Raw genomic sequence first — 21,781 nt, 5'->3', positions numbered from 1 at the left:
TCTCTAGTGAAAGCATAGAAAACAAGAATTTGAAAGTGTTGACCTGGAAGAAGTTACAGCCAGATAAGAACACAGTAAGGTGACTCACATCTGTAAGGTGTTCTATCACTAGGAAATCATTTAGTTCAAGCTTACAGCGTTGCAAACTCATTCTCACATACTGTAGATGCTCTAAGGATTCTGTAGAAACATATACAGAAGACATGTACTGCATTTACTGATATCTGTTCTTCACTGTAAGCAATTTTTGTAAGTGAACTGGAAACCGGTGTATATAAAAAATATTAAAAAGTAAGACTAAAAATAAACTAAGGTTAAGTATGTTAACTTAAAAAATATATCTGAAACACAATTTCAAGACAAAGGCAGTAATGGCAGTCTCTGCATAATTAAGCATGTCATTAAAGAGAGCTCATTGATCTCCTTTGCATTTTTTGCTACTTATTTTGAGCCTGAACATATCTGCTAGCAGTTAGATCACACTGGGTGATAAGTTTTAGGCAGCTTTTACAATTAAATGACAAAAATCTGTCAAACTGTGGCTTCTTGAGTGGGGAAAAAAGCAATGAATATTTCTTCCAAGAATGAAATTTTAATAATCAGATGTTGAAAAATGTATTGTGCTCCTGTCGAGTTTGCTGATTTGCCTGCCTTTGAGTCTTAATTTTTACTCCACCACTATCCTCCCTCCTCTTTTCTCTTTTCTGTTGGTCCAATCTTTGCTTCTGCTTCTTAAATGCTTTCAAAGACGATTTTGGAGGAAGATGTAGAAGACCCTGTGTACCAGGTATATTTTTCTACAAATTATGAATATGATTTTTATTTCTGAGGTTATCTGATACAGACTCTTTGCTTTAAATTTAATGTAGAAAATTCCCTTGTTAGTAATAGGCGTTAATGTCATACAAACTCCACCCTTACATTTTTCTCTTTCAAAATTAATGTCATATTATTTCATCCCTCCTATACTTTTAATACATAGTGGTTCATTGCAGTAATTGATTGTGTTTAACCATTTTAGTTTTTTTACCAGTGCAGTGTTGCACAGTTTTTTTCTGGTTGATTTGAAGGTCTGGCCTGGTTTGATTGCACCTCTTTTTCCACTTGCTTCACTTAATACAATGCTCTGTAGCACTCACTGAATACAGACAGCTTTAACCCTTTACCCTTTTCAAAACGTTTGGAATATGGCATATGACCCAAACTACCTTTAGCAAAATATATTTATAGTTGTATAAGCTGAAAAAAGAATAACTATGTCCTGTGTAGTTGCATGTAGTTAAAAAAATGTTAATATGGCCAGAAAATTCGGGGACTCCCTACATAACAGCGAAATACTTTTTAAATTTCAATTATATCTGTGTATGTTAGTGAACATAACTCACATACACAAGTACCAAACACAAAATAAAGTGTGTGAATAAATTATGAAAATTATTTCATAATTAGTACAGATGTGGGTTTTTTTAATCAAAATTGCAAACCATCAATGGGCTGAGCTGAGTTTGACTTAGCCTAAATTTCTCTTCCATGTGGGGCTGTAAAGATCATGAGAAAAGAGGATTTTGGCTGCTCTGTCTGCTTTCAGAAACAGCTGAAACAAGCCATTGTAGTTCACAGAGAAGGGCAGGAATGGCAGCTTCTATTTGACTGTTTCTTGATTTTTCTTTACTTGAATTTACAAGTACCTACAATGTAAGCATTATAGCTGATCATGTGCATTTCACAATTTGATTACAAAACATTCATCCCTACCAAAAACATCTCCAATTTTGTACAATGTTATATGATAATAATATTAACTGAATGAATTGCATAATTTTATAGTGGCATTTGAGAAGGAATGCAGTTCTTTTAAAAAAAATGTCCCATGACATTTCTGGTATGGATGAGAATAATCCCGAATCCCCAATCAGTGCAGATCTGTGTCATTGTAAATGGGGCTGCTGGTCCAGATGATTGAGTGTAACTGCTTGGGCCATGCTTGTATTGATCTTGTTTACCAATCACTTTGTGCTTTCCCACTGTTTTTCTTTCTGCCTTCTCCCGTTGTGCTGCCGATGTTATAGTATATTGTGTTTGAGGCTGGACACGAGCCCATCCGTGAGCCCCAGTCAGAGGAGAACATTTATCAGGTACTAAAACCTCCCTTCTGAATCAATGCTGCCCTATCTGACAGCTGGACCTTCAAGGCAGGAGGCTTGTATTTTTAAAACTGAGCAAGAGGGACTCTATTTCTCACATGGTCTCAGGTAGCAGGAGACATCTAATCTCTTCACCAAATCCAACTCTTATAAAAGCTTGGAAATATCTCCATATTTGCAGCAAAATAATTAGGAACAGGTGTTTCTACCTAGTTTTGTCCAGATTAGGCTATATAGAAAATAGAAAATCACCTAATGATCGGCCCCGTCTTTTACAATTCAGAGTTCCAAACTGCATGAAATGATGTATGACACATTCACTGTTTGGTGGAAGTCAATATTCCATCTTCCATCCCGGTCATCTTCAGATATTTTTCAGTGATTATTTTTTTGTATTAGATACTTATTTTAATATGGCTTTTTTTTTTTACAAAAATAGCCTCTTAGTTTAATGCAGAGCATAAGGCTTGATTTGATCCAAACTGCAAAATAAAACACTTAGACACACATTAAGTTTGATTGATAGAACTGTGAATCCTAGACATTGATTTGAAAGCACTCAGTTATTTATTCTCTATGAGCTACGTATTCTGCTGGTTTGGGACCTCCTTAGCAGTAGCAATATTTACAAATTATTGTTAGGAATAATTTCGTGAAGGCATACTGCCTTGTTAAACATAGTGAGAATGATTGCTTTTAGTATTGGAGAGAGGACTGGAAAAAATATTTTTATTATTCAAAATCATTCTCTGCTTTCTTTTTTTATCACTGAAGGCCGGGTGAAGAAATTCACTTGATTCTTGCACCTAAAAAACTTACTTCCACAATGTCTTGAGAAAATATGTTAAATTCTTTCAACTGTGCAAGCAAAGAGATTATAAATCTGGATTGCTAATGATTAGTGATGAAAAATTTAGAAACCAGTAATTGCCAAATGGAAACCATTATCTGTTGGTCTACGTAAAAATCAGTCCTTTGCTGCAGCTACACTGTGCAGCATTTACAATTTCCCTTCTCAAAGGAATAAGCTGACCTTCGTGGTGTTCTAATTCTGATTTATTCGAGGCCATTGAGTAGCACTGTGCTTACCTCCTCTTTAGAAGATGAAAGCCAAAGAAAGGTTAATCACCAGCAACGCTATTTGATCTTTAAATAAAAAAGAAGGTAAATCATTTCAAAGCAGAAGCAGAAATAATTGTAACAAATATAAATAAGCTAGAAAAAGTGAAAATAATATTAATCACCAAAAATAAGCCTGAAACAACAACAAAACTTGTTTCTGCTTTCATAAATCTTAGGAATTCTGTCAAAATTTGCTTTTGCCTCCGAAGGTTCTTAGTACTAATGAAATTTCCTACATGAGAAATATTTCTCACTATCATTCTAATTTAAAAATAAATGTGCTGTTTTTAAAATTATACTGATATATGGGAACAAATTAAAATATTGTGCTAAATATTTTGGCATTTTACTGAAATGAAAAAACTAGAACAGATTTGCAGAAAGAAGTCTTTTGTTGCATTTATTTTTCAGCGCTTTACATTTGTAGTAATGTAATGTGTACTGTTAGGTTACAAACCAGATCTATGATGCAATTTTGTGATTTCATTCAGATATAGGTTTGCTTAACTGTAATTATATGTGAAGGATATCTTCAACTGAAATAAAATTCTCATAAATTAGTGAGGCAGGCAAACATTTAATTTTTCCTGAAAAGTAGTGTTCCTCCTAAGTTGTCCAATCTTTCTGGTAGTGGTGGTGATGGGGGTGTCTGAGTGCTGCTGTTTGCCTCCTGAAGGTTATAGGTATATTTTTGCCTGAAGATAATTTTTTGTTTACTTATTTTTGGCTTGACTGACTGCCAATCTAGGTCCCTACAAGTCAGCAGAAGGAAGGTGTCTATGATGTTCCCAAACGGCATCCAGTGAGTGTAGGTGTTTGTGCTTTGTTCTTTGCTACCCTCAGGCAAACCTCTCAGTCACTCCAAATCACGTGAAGCCCGCTGCGCAAAGGCAGTAGTTTTTTATTCTTTATTTCCTTCTTCTTTTTTTCTCCATATGGAATTCTGCTGCTGCCCCTTTTACTTCAGCTTTAGAATCCTATGTGATCTCTGGCAGAGCACTATGCTTTTGTATGGAACGTATGCTCTCTCAGGGTCACGGGCCTCAAGTGCTGTGTGTTCTACACTAACTGGAGGGATCTAGAAAATCAGTTGTGCCTCTCAGTAGGAATAGCAGAAGAGGCTGTAGCAGTTTCTTTAGTTTTTTTCCTTTGAATGATTTTATTCGTTGGAATGAAGGTTTTATTAAAAACATAGCACAAAAGAGTATTATTAAATATTATTATTATTAAAAAATAATACTATTATTAAAAGAGTTTAAAATCTATAACATTCCAAGAATAGGACAATGGAGACACATTTGTGCTTGTTGTGGAAGGACAAAATAGTATGTCATAATATGTAATTTAACAATGGTTTAGAGCTTGCATGTAACCAAACCTAATAAAGGCAAGTAATCTGATAAAAAATAATAATTCTGGCAAACCCCCACCATTTAAACACTGCCTTTGTCCCCATACTAATTTCTTTAACTTCCACTTATTATAGTCAAATTGCTTTTACCTTTTTTGTTCTATTGTTCTGAATTGGATCTTAGGTATGTTGAGAGGTTTGTTTGCGGTTGTCTTTTGCTTTGTATTAGCTGCATGCAGTTTTATAGTCTGCAACATTTTAGGTTAGGGGTTGCAAATGAGAAATTCTTTATAGCCTGTAGAAGATTAATAGTTCTTTAGTGCTTAGTAGTAACTTATTCTTACTTATTATTAATAATACCATAATAAGAAAACTCTGATAGTTATCCTGTAGAAATGTTAAATTAATTGACAAATAACAAATAATAGATTTTTAAATGTCTGTAAAACATGACATTTGCAACCCCTAAAATGAAAAGTTACTGAAATGCATGATTTGGAACTACTCATATGGATAGGAAATATATTTTCATTAGAACTGCATAGTTCTTTTGAAGATTCTGCTTGGTAGATCAAGAATCTGTATTTTGTTTCTTTAGAAGGGTGATATTGATATTACATGAAGCTTATTAAATAAAAGGAAAGTTTATATTTAAAAAAGGAAACAATTGAAAATATATTTCTTTCCATCTGGGTAGGAGTATACAATGTAACCATTGACAAAGGATATAGTAAGTATTTATAAGAAATGAATTGAAAGGCAACATTTTAAAGCAGTGCTGTTTAAATGATTCAATGCCCTGTGCAAAGCAAATGCCCAGTCTTTTTAACTGTTGCCAGTTGCAGAACAAACAATCAAACTTTAACTTGTTAAAACTTGCTATCTCATTTTAAATGGATGTAGAAAAGCTGACTTAAGTTCTATTCCATTGGTATTATTGCTGGTCTGTTCATTCAGTCTGAGCTTATTGAGTGCTTATTGCTCCTTGTCCCTGTTATCCAATCACATTTACAGTAGGTTTATTTCCTTGGACACATTTCACCATCTTAGAATACGGTGCAAGCAAGCTCTTATCTGATGCCTTTGGATCTGTGCATTTATTGAAAATATGGTATTTGTGTCACTAAAAGTAAAATGTTATTTGTAATTACTTTGTAATTGTTACAGTATAAGTACTGTCGATTTTGTGAGTAGGGTGAGCTTTTCATGATGTTATATAGAACAATTTCAATGAGCAAACACTATTTAGGGTCTCCCTTTAACATAGCCCAGAAAGCTGGATAGATAGCCTTTTTGAACTCACAGTACTTATTTATGTGTGATATGATTCATTATGGCCTGTGTTTATAGTATGTTGACTTTTCTATTTTGTTTTGTTTTTGTTTCTTAAAAAATCAGGCTCATTATTGTGTCTATAGTTTCATGAAAAGCCACACAGTGTGCTTAACTCTGAAATTACCAGCCCTAAAACCACAATTGTGATAGTCTATTTAGTTATTTGGAATTTTTTAGTACCAGTGAATCAAGCGTAAAATAGCTTTACCAGAATGGTTTCAGATTCAATATCCTTGATTAGTAAGTTTTATCAAAACTGTTGTACCCTTATTGTTTATATTATTTTAAACACATTATCAAAGAAGGCATATTTATACTTATACATAAATTCTGGAACATATCTGTTCCAAACACAGAAGAATTCTGGAATCCTATAAACTATTGTTAGAACTCAGCAAAGTGTTGACTTTAAAACACATTATTTTTGTGGTGGCAAAGAAGAAGAAGCACAGCCACAAACTATCATGTATGTTTCATGGATGCTTCCAACTAACTTTACATAGAATATTAATTAATAATAAATTGGCACGTTACAAATAGTCTTCTCAGAGTTCAGGAGAATGGGGCAGTCTTAAGAAGAGTTGGCTTCACTGCAAGACCCAAATTACAAAATTAGCTGATGTGTGCGTTTGTACCAAGCATAGTGTCTAGATAATAAGCACCTTGCTTTAGTAGAAATAAATGGCAAACAGATCAGGAAAGTATCCTTAGGGGGAATAAAAAAATGACTTTTCATTTAATCACTTTAAAAAATGCACAGCTTATGTATTTATTCAGCATGTTATTTTCCAGTGGGGAATAATCTGCCAAATAGGTGAGCTTAGAAATAGCAGAAAGTTTTGTAAAACTGAGTTCAAACGCTTTCATTCTAACCACACTAATCATGGGCTTTACACTCTTCGGCTAACTTGCATACAATTCCTTACATAAGAAGGATCATCCTGGTTTTCTCTCTGCTACTGCCAATGAACATATAAAAAGTGGAATCTGAAATAGCCTAACTGCACTTCTCTGTGGCATATTAAGGAGAAAGACAATGTAATGCTTAACAATGTTGGGCCAGAGTTCACTTTTCATACAGTTTTTTATGTGGAATACATTTTGTAAATCAGTAAGGTCCTTAAAGGTCCCTATTGCCCCCCAAATTAAAATGAACTAATACAACATAATATGATTTTACACACAAACATTATGAAGCAGAACAAATCTGTTACAGCCAACGTATGTGTGTGCTTTAGGCATCCCTGTTTTCTTATCTTAATCTTAGTACCATGTGCAAATGGCTCCACATTTTTTTCTTCCCAGATGGAATGCATTTGCATGATCAATCAGAAAATTGGAGATTAGGGATACAATGTTAATTATGTAGGCTACATTAACATATGCAAAATACACACACGTGATTAATTACACTTTTCCCCAGAGTACACAAATTGCAAGGTAGGCGTAGCAAGGCTGAACAGCTGTCCAGTGAGAGAGGAGGTAGTGAGGCTGTCAGGAAACCAAGGTCACGGACATATTCAGTTCAACTGAGGGAGATAGGGTGAACAGTCAGGAGGGTCAACACTTCTTATCAGTTAGTGGTATCAACCACTAACCTATCCTCCCAAAAGCAAAAGAAAAACAAAACTCTAATAAGCTTTGCCTTAGCAGCAACCAATTTGCAATGACATATTACCTTCAAGACTAGATTACCATTATTCCAATTAAACTTGCACATACCAATTACATAAAGCAGCAGTAGTTTAGGAGACTATACTATATATGCTATAGGTTAGACTATACTGACTCAACTTTGCATTATGTCAAACACAATAAACCCCTCAGAGTACCAGTACCAGCATTAAAGATGTATAAGTTCAGCAGTCCAGCCTTTCTGGAACACATTTTGTGCACCAAGAACTTGTACCCAGAAATACCCAGAGCATACGCTTAATTTATACTTGTGTCTTTTATTTTGTTATAAAGATTGTTGCAATTCAAAATGGTTGGTGAAACAGGTCACTGTTACAAACAATAATGTAATTAAGGTGGTTCTAAATATCTTGATTTCTAATCAGGCAAAAATAAGTCTGAACTACCTGTATAAGCTTTTTTTTCCTTTACCTTGTACTATTCTCTACTGTTGATCCCTCAACCCATTCTTGTAGTGAGTTATGACAGCACCATTTTCATTGCTTTTATTTTTTTATTAGAATTAATCCTTATCATCCTACAATGACATCACTTAATTGCACCCTTTCTGGTCATTTTCATGCCATGCTTACTGCTAACGCTAGGGAATGAAGTTAAAATCAATATTTTAATTATTCTTGGATAAGTGGGAGTTGACATATCTGACAGTGCTTGATTATGATGTTTGCATTTTTGCATTTTGGATGTATTCTGTTCTGTGTGTGAAACACATTTATGTATCTTTGCCAGTGGTACTGATTGGTAGGCGGGCATAATTAATTCCTTTTTAATTGTTGCTTTTATTCCTACCATCCATTACCAACAGTCACAGCTTCCTGTCAGGAAATGAAAAGAAAAGCCCTGACAGCCTGAGGTTTGGAATGAAAATAAGACATAGACATTTAAAATAAAAAGATTTATGGCTTATCTTTATTTATCTTTTTTCTCTATCTATTCCATATCCCCCCTCATGGAACAGATATTGAAGCGATTTTATGTACTGTATGAACTAGAATGCCTTTTCTTTAGCAGGATATGTCTAATTGATATCTGATTGGTCAGAATAGTTATTCTGAAATCCCTGTCAGTACTGGCCTTTAATAAGTATGTTTATTTCTTGTGTTCTGAATTAGTTGCATGCGGACCTGTACTTCTCCTTACCTGTTCATTCACACAATATATAGTGTGCTGTGTATGTGATCATGAGGGAGTAGGATTTGAGAGTCACAGGTCAAAAAGATCATGTTTTTTCCATATGCCATATTAAATAAATATGAGAGCAGGTCACACATGGAGAATGTCTTTGACTGATCATCTTCATCTTCACTCATTCACCCAGTGCCTGTGGTCACTGCTCTCCCACTTTCTCTCATCCTATCACCCATTCAGTACCACTTTACCATTGCAGAATGGACAGACACTGGTGGAAATCGATGAGGACCTGTGCAAGGTCACCCAGGTAAGGTTTAGATAGCCTGAGAATGTAGGAAGACAGGTTGTTCACAATCAGTAGTGAAATTAAATCCAAATTGTATTAATGTCTAATCAGCCCCCAGGACTGATAGATTTAACACAATCAGTATTGAGTACATTTATGGTTTTATTGAGTGCACAAAGTTGCTTACCTTTATTAAAGCATGTCAATACACTGTCATCTGCTGTGTAGCCTTTAGGACACTTTCTGCTTACTGGCACGGTGTCCTTTGCTAACTATGTCCATGTGTAAACATAAATGTTGCTATGGAATATGTAGTAATTCCATATAATCACGGAGACCTTGGAGTAGTAATTCATAAGTCTAGAATCATTTATCAACAGTGGAATAAACCATCATGTCATGGATATTAGTTCCAAGAAACTGAATAAGCTGGTAAAGCAGTTGGCACTGAAGCACTGCCTCATTGGTGGCTTGTAAACAAGTAATAGAAATGCCACATGTAACTACACCATGTTTTTTATCCCATCACAAAGCCCTAATGGTTGAACTTTTTTTAAACGTGGAATTCCTTTTAAAAACAGAATATGAAGAGGGATACTATCCTAACTTAAATTTCATGTAAAACAGATATCAGCAGTAAATACTGATCCATATATTGCAGCAAATCACTATGAATAATAACTCTTCAAAGGTAAAAATAAAAGTGTATGGTCCACTTTATGTAGCACAAATTTCCATATGGTAATTCATAGAATTAATCCATTTAAAAAATACAGTACAGCTTCAGAAAATTTGTAATGTAATGTGAAGATGGTCTTTAAAAGAACTAGTTAATGGAATATTAGCACTTTATCAATATAGTCTATCAAATAGTGTACTGCTTGTACTATTATGTAGTTGAAAACATAGAAATAAACATCCTGCTAAAAGTTTGCTTATTTTTGAAGCCCTAATCAGTAAAAACAAATCTGCACAATCCAAAATCCAAATGTGGCCAGCATACTCATCTCTAGCAGACATTACGAATGCATTTGAATGTTTTATTAGCCCTTTATTTTTAAAGGCTGGGTTTTGAAGCAGCACTAGATGAGAATAGACTGTACATCCTACAGTTTTAGATCTGTTTTCTGATAATAAAATAATAGGACTACATAGTCCATTGATATAAAAAGTTTGCAGTGATATGCAATTAACTAAAATATTTTAAGAATTGCACTGACATCCAAAAATTTGTCTTAAAATGATTTATGCAAATCCTTTCTCTGATACAGAGTATTGTACAAGACTGGGAATATAACGTGGTATAAATAGAATGAACCCTCTCCATATTTCCTTCCTGGAGGAATATTAAATGAAGTGACAAATGAATTATCTACCTGCTTAAGGGAAACATCAGATTAGAAAAAATAATACATTTATGTGTGGTTCTCACTCAAGCTAAGGAGTCTATAATTCTCACCTGCTTCAAGCTATGGCTAGTTCCGGGTGAGTATCTTGCAATCCATTAGTGTCATGTCTCATTCACATGTTGTTGTTCATATTCTAACAATATATTTTGTCAGATTCACATTCATGGAATGAGCCTCCACATCTCACTAATTTTACCTAATGTTGCTAGGTTTTTAAGAACTGTTCGTGACAAAGGTGCGTATGAGATGAATTCCAGTAAGTGAGGATTTGTTTATAAAGAAAATGGAGCCTTAGCTTTCCTCTGTTTTTCTAAAATGCATTTTGAAATCTGTAATTCCAGAATATTAATCAACTGGAACTGTTTGGAGACATGTCAACCCCTCCTGATATCACATCTCCATCCGTGAGTGTCCCGCCGACTTCCACACCATGTGCTTCTTTTTTCAGATTTTGTTAAGGAACCTTTGCTTTATGACCACGAATACCGTTCAATATAAGAAAAACAATTAAACAAAACTAAAAGAATTGAAAATTTTTGTGCAAATTTTACTTTTAATTCTTTTTTTAAAAAAACATTACCTGGAACTATTTTTTATAATTTGCACTTTAAAGACAGTCACATGGGAAGGAAGGAAAGAAAACTGTTTCTTTGACCTGCTGTTTGTTCCATCAGACACCTGCATCTCCAGCCAACACGCTCGACCCTGGAGTGTCTCATCAACCCACATCGGAGATGTTCGCCCCTTTCAACCCTGCATCAGTGCCCTCAGGTAAAGAAGAGTTTCTCTCACAGGCATCAACCCATCAACCAGTGCTCCGAGATTCACCTACTCCATTCAGCTCCCATAAGGTCCTGATACCATGTTATCTTAGAGCTAGCACGGTACATTCTCGTTCACTAGGAATAACAACAACCAAGAATTAAGTGTACTGAAATGTTTATTGAGTGTTTTAATCATAGCAACTTGGCCTACCCTGCTTGGCTGAGGGCCAGTCTCAATAGGACAAGGAGGCTGGGATCCCCATGCAGAGTGACCATAGGGGGAACTGCAAAGGTAGAGAAGGGGTGGAGAAGGGATGAAAAAGTCAAATGCGAGAGAGTGAAGGGGCTTACATATAGAATTACATATAGTATTTGTAGTTTTTTTTAATGTGAGGAAAAGATGCCAGGAATTATATGATTACTATTTAGGACAAATGAGGTTAATTGAGCTTGGCTGTTGTCATATCTCCCAAACTTTTATTTTAAACTCCTTTTACTCTTAGTACACTTAAAAATTGCAATAGAAAACTATTGGAGCATGTATTTCATAATATTACTCTTATATTGTTTTTTATGGGATTCAAAATGAATGTCTGGGAGAAAAATGAATCTCAGCTACTTGCAGTCACCTGCTGCAGTATAGAAATCCGGACTTCAGTCTAACTTACCAATGTTCTTTGCTCACGTATACCTCAATCACGTATACAAATCTCATTGCTACCACCAGCAACCCTTCGGCTCATGTGATAGCCAAGGTCTCCAACGACTTCAGCCACTTGACCAAGTCATTGTTTCTTAAGCCAAACATTAAATCCAGATCACGTCTTTAAACATTAATTCCTTTGGCTTAGACCTAGACAAAAGGAAAGGGTTTTTGTACATCTCCTGAAATATGGTTTATTATGACATTTCACTCGTTATCATAATTTGTCACAGTTGTCATAATTTAATCTTGGTAACACTTTGAATTCCTCAGTTTAATTACTATGTTAAAAAATTAAATACTTAATTTTAAATTGAATTTCACAAAATGAATTTTCTTTGAATCAAATAAAAATAAGTAATTCACCACTACTTTTGAAAAATCAATTTAAATGAATGGATTAATTAGATAATATCAATTTTTGTTTAATATGTAAGGACTAGAATATTTCCTTAGCTCTAAAAGATCTTGCGCATTCTGTTTTGTAACAGTAGAGGATGCAGGTCACCTTTGAAATAAATCACTCACAGTCTTTTTAAACTATGAGACTATGAAACAGCTATGAAATTGTAAGCATGTAATTAAACATGTCTCAAGTCAATGGAAGCGACAGTCCAACAGGCATAATAAGTTATTAGAAATACCAAAAAGATATGAAATGTGTCTCACAGATATGACAGTGTTAGCAATAAAATCAATATCAAACTTCAGATTGAATTCTCTCACAGTATACAGTAACACAGTAAAGCATTAGGACCTCTGTGATTAACTTTCCTTATATTGTCCCTTGAGGTAATAAAACATACCCTTGGCTGAGCAGAAAAGAGATTCAATCAGTCTTCATAAAACCCTACAGTACATTGTGGTACAGTACCTACAGTACCTGAAGAAGATTGGTTTTCCTCAGTGCTTTTTGCAGTCATTAGTTAATCATTTTCATGCTGCTCAGATATTCTGTCTAAAATGGGACCTCTTGGAAAGCTTTGCACAGTCTCATACAAAAAAGGAAAAAACTTATTCATGTTACACTGTACTCCAGTACTTGACATTTCAGTGAGTATTCATAACATACAATGTTGAAGTGACAAGTACAGCTGAATAATGACTGGCAAAGATTAGACAAGTTGGGTGAGTTTTATAGTTGTACTGGCCCTGGTTAAAACATACTGTATGTCAATGGAGATACAAAATAGAAGAGCTTTTGGCTCTGTAATAAAATATTTGTTAATCCTCCTTCATTTTTTAATTACAATTAATTATTACGATAATAGAGTGATAGATTAACAATACATCTACTCACAATTAAACAATTAAATATGTTTAATAAAATATTTATCTTAATAAACTCAGATTACTGGATAAATATTTAGTCAGTGATCTTGCAAAAGTTTGGCTCTGATGATTTTGGATGCTGTCTGTATAATCTAAACATACATGCATATTCAGTTCCTCTTTAATTGCTGATACAGCTGGGAGATCTGGCTGTGACAGATTGAATAGTGCTATAAATGTAAACAATATTTCATTGAAATGCATCAAAGTACTTACAAACAATTCTGTAAGTACTTTGATGAATTCTGTATACTAATACAATTGTTAGTAAACTTGGACTTATAAATGTTTGCTCAGCAACAGCGTACCTGACCAAACGAATGTTTTATAGCCTATTTTAGATAACGTGATTATCTTTAATATATTCAAAGTAGCTTGCTATTGAATTTTTGGGACTTAATTTAACTTAGTTGTGAATAATTTTTCTTCTGCCTTGGCAGTCAAATTTGCAGCAGCCACATTAAATAAAGGGATTTAATTTGCACAGTTTTTAGTGCTTATTGTGGCAGAATGAAAGCAAATCAGGCTTGTTTCTTATTTTAGTGACATCTTGTGCCATTCTGCATTTCAACACCCCCAAACAGATTTCAATTTCACAAACTAGAGACTTATTGCAAAGGTATTCTTTCAAAGACACTTTCCATTTAAATACACAACCTCTTTATGGCTTTACTTTTAACATTTTTGGAAGCAACAAAACCTGCACTATCAGTCTTACTTGTATCTTTCAGTGAATTCTTAAATTAAAAATACAAACCATGACCCATTGTTTTCCTAAACAAAGTTTAGGATAAATTACTATATAATGCAGAATAAAAACTTTCATTCTTCACACAAGCCCGCCTCCCCATCAGGATTCTGCCTGAAGAACTCTTAAATGCATACTCTAATACGATGTGATGGAGTTTTTAGTTTTAGAATGTTTATTCTAACTCTAGAAGGTCCAAGTGTTTCAAAATACATAAGTAATTGTACTCTGGTTGGAAAACCAAAAAAATCCTTAGTGGTTTTAAGAATACTTCTCGTGAGTCACTCGCTGTTAATGTGTGTCACTGGTTACTCAGTGTATTTTCCCCCTTTGTGAACTGTTGCTGCTTCTAGTCAGCACCTCTATTATGCTTGCTGCAACAGGATTGGCGAAGACTGCTTCAGTGGTGCACAGACTCCTCACACTGTGTAGTGCTGGCTTGGCCAGGTGTTCTGTGGAGCTCACTTCTTGCCCTTGCCTGTACTTTCCAGGTTATGTCACAATGGGAGCTGTCCAGCCTGCCCACTGGGGACAGCAGCCGTTTGCCGCCCAGCAGCCCCTGGCGTTTGGCGTACAGCCTCCCATGCCCGTCGCTCAGGTCATCCCAGGAGCCCAGCCAATGATTTGGGGTCAAGCCAACCTTTTTCCTGCCACTCAGCAGCAATGGGCTGCCATGGCAGGGGCATTTCCACCCACTGCCTTCATGCCGACGCAAACTGTTTCCCCCCTGCCGGCTGCTATGTTCCAGGGCATAGCAGCGGCCCCTGTGGCCGCCGTGCCACCGACCTGCGAAGCCCCCACAGTGTCCAGCCCTCAGCAGGGGGATCGGTCCCGACAGAAGATGAGCAAAGAGATGTTCAAAGATTTCCAGATGGCCAAACCACCCGCTGTGCCATCTCGAAAAAGCGAGCAGCCAGTGTTGGCCTGCACCTCGGAGGCCTTCACCACTTACTTCAACCGTGTGGGAGTGGCTCAAGACAACGATGACTGCGATGACTTTGACATATCACAAATGAACCTGACTCCTGTGACTTCTACTACTCCTTCCACCAACTCGCGTGAGTTCTTCTCCTGCAGATTCTAAATCCAGACAATAGATAGACCCCATTGGCTATATTATTATTATTATCATTATTATTATTAAGAAAGATAGTTAATGCAAATTTACTAAAAATAAGTATATTGTGCTTGTTTACTTGCAAAATAAATCTTTAGCGTTCATAAAGCCTGAAATGGTTAATTCTGCTGTGCAGTTTTTCATTTCAGCTCTATGTACTGTTTTTGTTTTTTTCTTGTTTTTAGTGTCCAGCCTCAGCAAGCAATCTTCAAGTATATCAATATAATAACCTATGTCACAGATTTATTTTCCCCTTGCAAACAAAAGGCATTTATTTCCAAAGTCACATGGAAAGATGCTCCTCTTAGTTGAATTAGTTATCATCTTCATCTCTGTGTTAGATTGCTATCTTGAAAATGCAGGGTTACCGTGGGCTCTATGGCTTACTCAAAGACACATTGTAAAATGCCCATTAGCCTAAGACTAAAGTCTAAAGCTTTTGAATCCAAAATCGCATGCCTGATTTATATAATACATAAGCAATACATTGCAAAACAAGCATGCCATTTTCACTTAGAAAGGATATGGAAAACGGGAAGACATCATCAGTACCTTAATCAATACTGTCACGTGGCAGTTCCTTCCGGGCCCTATGCAGACGACGCAATCCGGAATAGTGAAGATACACGAGGGAGAAAGTCATGCAGGAAAGGGTCAGGATACAGGGGGGTGTGTCCAAGTTGAGCTGGTGTCCTGGGGAAGTGAGTCCGGGCGAACAAACAAAGCCAAAGTCCAAACGGGGAATCCAAACGGGAGAGTAGAGTCCAAAGCCAGGAGATCCATCCAGGGGTAAAAACCATGAGCCGGGTCGGGACCAGCAGGGCAGGGGATCAGGAACAGAAAGTTAAAACCATAACGGAGCCAGACGCAGCAGGACCCCGGGCTCTCATGATGCGGAAATCAATGAGGAACCAGGAGTGAGGTCCGCATCTGGCTTTTAAGGGGGAGCGGGAATGGGGAACAGGTGCAGACAATGGGAGGGAACACGGAAGGGCTGGAGCGCCCTTAAGAGGAGGGGTTTGCGATCGTGACAGTACCCTCCTCCTTTCCAGGGCGGCTCCGAAGCCCTAAACAAAAAACAAAAATAAAAAGGATGGAGTCCAGGTACCAATGTGCCGTCCGCGGGGCCCGGGTGTTGGTTCCTCATTCTGTCACGTGGCAGTTCCTTCCGGGCCCTATGCAGACGACGCGATCCGGAATAGTGAAGATACACGAGGGAGAAAGGCATGCAGAAAAGGGTCAGGATACAGGGGGGCGTGTCCAAGGTGAGCTGGTGTCCTGGGGAAGTGAGTCTGGGCGAACAAACAAAGCCAAAGTCCAAACGGGGAATCCAAATGGGAGAGTAGAGTCCAAAGCCAGGAGATCCATCCAGGGGTAAAAACCATGAGCCGGGGCAGGGGATCAGGAACAGAAAGTTAAAACCATAACGGAGCCAGAATCAGCAGGACCCCGGCTCTCACGATGCGGAAATCAATGAGGAACCAGGAGTGAGGTCCACGTCTGGCTTTTAAGGGGGAGCGGGAATAGGGAACAGGTGCAGACAATGGGAGGGAATATGGAAGGGCTGGAGCGCCCTTAAGAGGAGGGGTTTGCGATCGTGACAAGTACCTTGCATTTTCTTTATGTTTTCCAGCTTATTTTTCTGTTCTTTCATCCCCTTCTTTTTCTTTTGTCTTCATCTTTTAGTTTTCATTTTTTTCCACTGCCCTAGAAACATGTTTGTACCGGTTATTTTGTTCTTTTTTATTCGGCTCATCTGATTAAGTTTCTGTACTGTATGTCTTGAGCTATATCACTACAAACCCTTACACTCCATGCTTTCCGAGAGACAGGTGCTGGGCTCTGTGGGTCCACCATACAGACACCACATTGTGCTTATAGTCCCCCTGGAACAAGAACAGATTGTAGTGTTGAGCTGTGAAATTAGAATCCATTTTATCAGAAAAATAACTAAAGGCAATAGCTGACATTTAGAAGAGCAGAAGAATACTTTGTCTTCCCCTGTGAGCTATTTATGATTGTTTCATTATCTATGATCCTGGGAGACTGAAGCAATGATGGCCCATTTTATTTTACAAACCTGTATTGTATGAATTATTAGTAAGAAAAGTGAAACAATGTCAGGATACACCTCTTTTTGTGCAAATTAAAATAATTAGAGGTGAGAACTTTGCAGTTATAGTGTAATTCTTCACTTTTGCTCAAGAGGTTTTGGGCTAGAGCATGTTTAACAGGGTGAAATATATTAATCTTGGATTTATTTTTTGGCTATGGTCTTAAAGTTTTCCTATGAGGGGATTCCAGTTACTTCTGATCATCTCCTAAAATATAACAGTGAATATTTTTGAATATATGTTCAATTGTTTCAGGTAAAAAAACTAAAGCAACTATAGCCCCGCAATGATATTCTGCAGCACTGCAATCCACCAGGTTAGGCAGCAAAATAAAAGAGCAGGAGTTTTAACAAGAACACTGGAGACGGAATGGGCATGAGCTGTAAGAAGATTCAACAAAGCATTACCCAAAGTGCAGCTGTCTGAAAGGATGACAGAGTTTGAGAAAACAGCACGATTACATTTAGTGCCTCCCAGAGAGAGCTTATGTTACATCCTTTCGTGTTTTGCCTATAATTGTCAGAGAAAGTGTTCCTCTGTTTGTGCTAAGTGAATGTGAAAGGTTTTAGTACCATGTACAAGTGCAAGTATCTTGAGAACATGGCATTTAGGTTCTGTGCATACCCTGGCCTTTAAAATTTCCTCTTTTTTCTCTTAGTTTTTGTCAATATACATAGGTACATTTAACACAGTCTACACTCACTACATATACTCACTACAAGTTAAAATGCATTTTCTATATCAATATATAAATTAGATGTTCTTAATGTCTGAATGTATTATATATAAATCTATATAGATATGTACTGTATGTAGATACTGTATTCAGTACTGAAGCTTTTGCAATGACTCTCTTCAACAAACATTACACTGAAAAGATTGACTGAAAAATTGATTGACAGCTGGTTTATGTCTATAATGCAATTTCACAAGTTTTTGGCTTGTCTATTGTCCATGCACTTTTAGTTTGTTATTGACAAAAAATTGACTCTGACTTATTGAACATACATACTGTAGCATGATAAAAATCTAAGGTGCTACACACAGATGCTTTAAAAATTATTGGATCCACATCTGAGTATTGTTCTACATTACTGACAAGAAAAGTTAAAATGTGGAGAACAACAGATGCATTAGATTACATTTTAACACAAGGATCTGAATTTCCTGTGTTAGAGACTTCAGTGAAGGAATGTGTGTGTCTTGTGTCTGTGCCTGTATTCGCACACTGCAGCGGCTGTCTTTGTCAGGGTGTTTGCTCTGTGTCTTTATGCAGCTCCAACTCCAGCCCCCCGACAGAGCTCTCCTTCCAAGTCCTCCACCTCGCATGCCAGTGACCCGGCCACAGACGATTCATTTGGTGAGGCAGAAGGCAGTCCCAGCCGGAGTGGGGAAGAAGATGCTGTGAGTATCACCAATGCCTATGGAAAAATAATCTGCAGGGAACAGGTGGTCTCCTTTTTCGGATTTCCCTTATTATCTACAGCATATATAATAAGTGCAAAACAATATGGATTCATGGAAAGCTATGCAATAGTTTGGTTCCCTACATTGAATTCTGTTCAGTGTTTTATTGCAGAATTAAAACAATGTTTTTACCAGTATTGCAGAAAGATGTATAGTAATAACAATGATACAGTGAAACTAGAGCGTGGTACAGTATGTTAATTGATGGCTTTTAAATAGATCCTTCTGTCAGCACACCCAAGTATAACAAATTACCTGAGAATTAGCTGTGGACAACAGCAAAAATTAGTAAAAATCCATAGTGTCTTCAGTCCTTTCATGTGTATACTGTACCTTTAAATTTCTTTTAAACAGTGCCCTACTTGAAATGATGTCTTAGAAACTTTTATGCCAGCACTAGTTCACCATATAAGACATGTACAGTATTCCCATAGAAATGTCTTACAAAATAGGCTCAAACTAGCCACCTATCATTTAACTAATTTTAAACATCTGTCTGCAATTGTGTGAATAACATGTTTAAATTCCCTGACCATCCCTCAGAGTAAACCAGCAAGACCTTCCCTCATTTTGTAGCTATTAAAAAAGCTGTGGGCTTATATCCATATGGAGTATATACCTGTATATACCACATTATATATACAGTTAATAATGTACAAGTCACAATGTAAAAGCCACATAAGTAATTTATGTTTCATTTGTCATGTAGCACATCTCCTATAGTTGGTTGTAAATAACAAAAGTGACCAATAATTAATTCATGGTGTACATGATTATCCTGCAGGAAAGGGAACATGATGGGACTTCTTGGGAAATAATCAGGAAAGTTTTTAAAGTGTGCAGTGAGATGTGCTCCATCTTTCTATCTGTGATGTCAGGGTTAATAAAAGAGCTCGTCCCTTGGAGCATGAAAGAACAAATACAAATGAATGAAGATTAGATGTGGTAGTAATTTTTATTTCACATGCTTTCATGTTCTGTCTCAGCAGTGCAGTCCTTGCTATATATCAGTGTGGTCACCTTTATCTGATCCAGTATCCACATTAGTTGAAAATCTAAAAGAAAATATGTAATAACTTTATATATTACATTACATTTACATCAACATTACTTAACATTACATATACAACTGAGCTTTTCCGCATTGGGATTGAAATCTAAAACTATTGTATCATGTTATTTTATTAATTATGTAAATACAACACACAAGACTATGAAAATAAACATTTCAAATCCTAATATGGGAGAAATGAATTGCATAACGTTATCTCCTGGAAACACCACAAACAAAAACACAAACACAATCACAGCATTTACTGGTTACAAAACAGCATTACCTGGTTATAAAGCACTTACATTTAATGTAAATCCTACACATTAATAACTATGATATGAACATGGCAACAACTTCTATGTTCAAATTTCATGTATTATAAATTAAACAAAAAATGTGTTTTAAAAACATGCAGAGTTTTGTTTTCAATAATAATCCAGCCACAATTTTTTGACAATTATTAAAAGTATGAGACAAATTACCCAAATTCATTTTTTTTTGCATGGAACGAAACCTTAATTAGAAGCACAAGATGGAAAATACCATTTGTTACTGGCCTAATGTCAAAGAAGTGCTGCCAGACACCTTTCAGGAAACAAATAAATTTGAAGAAAATCCAGGAAAGAGGTACTCAGTTAAGGGCAGTTAAATAGACAGATACCTAGACACTTAACGTGGTCATGATATAGATATCAATCCAAGGAAATAGAAAAGTTTCCCATTATATAGCACTATGAATCAATGTCAGTTTTACTGGTTTCTGGCTGTTGTACAAATACTAATGCAGTGTAAAAAATTAAGGTTTTTGCATTACTTTAATTTGATAGACGTTTTCTATAAACAGGGTCATTAGTTTGAATTATTTTAGGCTTATTGCTGGCTTATTTCCTGTCCACAGCAGTAACAAACTTGCGGAGCAGTGCAGTGAACTTTAGAACCCTGTTGAGCTGTTTATTTCATTTTAGAGTTGAACCAAGTTGTTTTGTGTGTGTGTCTGGTGGAGTTAATACTGCAGTCAGGTGATGTTAGCTACTTACCATCTGTATGTCTCGGAATCTGAAAGAGACCAGAATATGGAAATTGTAAATATGGGCTTAAAACATGAATTGAAGACATTACAAATTCAGTGATCTGTACCCCCTGGTTGTGAAACTGAAGTGGCCAAGCAGAGCAAGAAAAGTGGGCTGAAAATCTAAATGGAAAGGCTAGTTTTATGTATGAGCAACAAGCAAGATTTCATAAGTGTGCTTAGTTTATACTCTATCTTACAAATACAACTGTAGCTCATAAAAACCTGAAATGGATCAAACAGCTGTGCAATAGGAGTGGGCAACAAATTCTTTGCATTAATAGTTACTGTACAGTTATTAACTGTTACTGTACTAGGCATGGCATGTCAGAATTACTGGCACAGTGAAGGGTTAGATTTGCTTAGATTTTCCTCTGTTCTTCTCGGCGATTGATCCTGTGTTGGACTGTTCCTTCAACTTTGTTCTTTCTTCCTTTCCTCTGCTCCTTTGTTCCTGCACTGTTTGCTTGTATGTTCTTCTCTACCTTCTTAGTTCTCTCTCCCTTGATTTCCAGGCCGGTGGGTCTCAGGCCTCCTCTGCCAGCGAGCCCCCCGCAGAGCCCCCCGTTGATAGCCCCAGTCCACAGGTCGGTAGCTAGATAGCGCAGGTCAGGGTAGGTATCTGTCCTTCTTTCCTGCTCTTGTTGTTGGCCTGCTCCATGCTCACATCAGCTGACACCGCACGTGCCCTGCCCCCCTTCATCACTCCACATTATGGCTGTGCGTCTCCATGTGTTTTATTGCTTTTCCTTTAGGTCATCCTGCTTTTCCTGCACATTACTCCTGCCTGCATTGGCAGCATGCTCTGTGATATATGTGATGTATATGATATGCATGTATGTGTGCATGCTAGAACACTCCCACAGTGCATATGGATGTTTTTATTTTTCAAGCTGCGACAAAACGTGAGTATCTTGACCCTATTATTATATGACCTAAT

At 36.6% G+C, this 21,781-nt stretch overlaps 1 protein-coding gene across 1 annotated transcript in view; it reads left to right on the top strand.

Moving 5' to 3' along the window:
• LOC148823653 (disabled homolog 1-like) overlaps positions 1-21,781 on the top strand; it is a 298,122-nt gene that overhangs the window by 271,267 nt on the left and 5,074 nt on the right. The window contains exons 8-16 of the mRNA XM_088927687.1: positions 749-787; positions 2,070-2,135; positions 4,015-4,074; positions 9,035-9,085; positions 10,815-10,877; positions 11,148-11,244; positions 14,512-15,078; positions 18,528-18,655; positions 21,357-21,428. Of these exons, the coding sequence (XP_088783813.1) occupies positions 749-787; positions 2,070-2,135; positions 4,015-4,074; positions 9,035-9,085; positions 10,815-10,877; positions 11,148-11,244; positions 14,512-15,078; positions 18,528-18,655; positions 21,357-21,428 (1,143 nt within the window). The remainder of the gene's footprint in view (positions 1-748; positions 788-2,069; positions 2,136-4,014; positions 4,075-9,034; positions 9,086-10,814; positions 10,878-11,147; positions 11,245-14,511; positions 15,079-18,527; positions 18,656-21,356; positions 21,429-21,781) is intronic.

Source organism: Atractosteus spatula, chromosome 11, assembly GCF_055471065.1.
Source record: "Atractosteus spatula isolate fAtrSpa1 chromosome 11, fAtrSpa1.hap1, whole genome shotgun sequence".
In the NCBI taxonomy this organism is placed as follows: Eukaryota; Metazoa; Chordata; class Actinopteri; order Semionotiformes; family Lepisosteidae; genus Atractosteus; species Atractosteus spatula.
The sequence above is the reverse complement of the archived record's forward strand: the minus strand, read 5'-3'. Positions and strand labels throughout refer to the sequence as shown.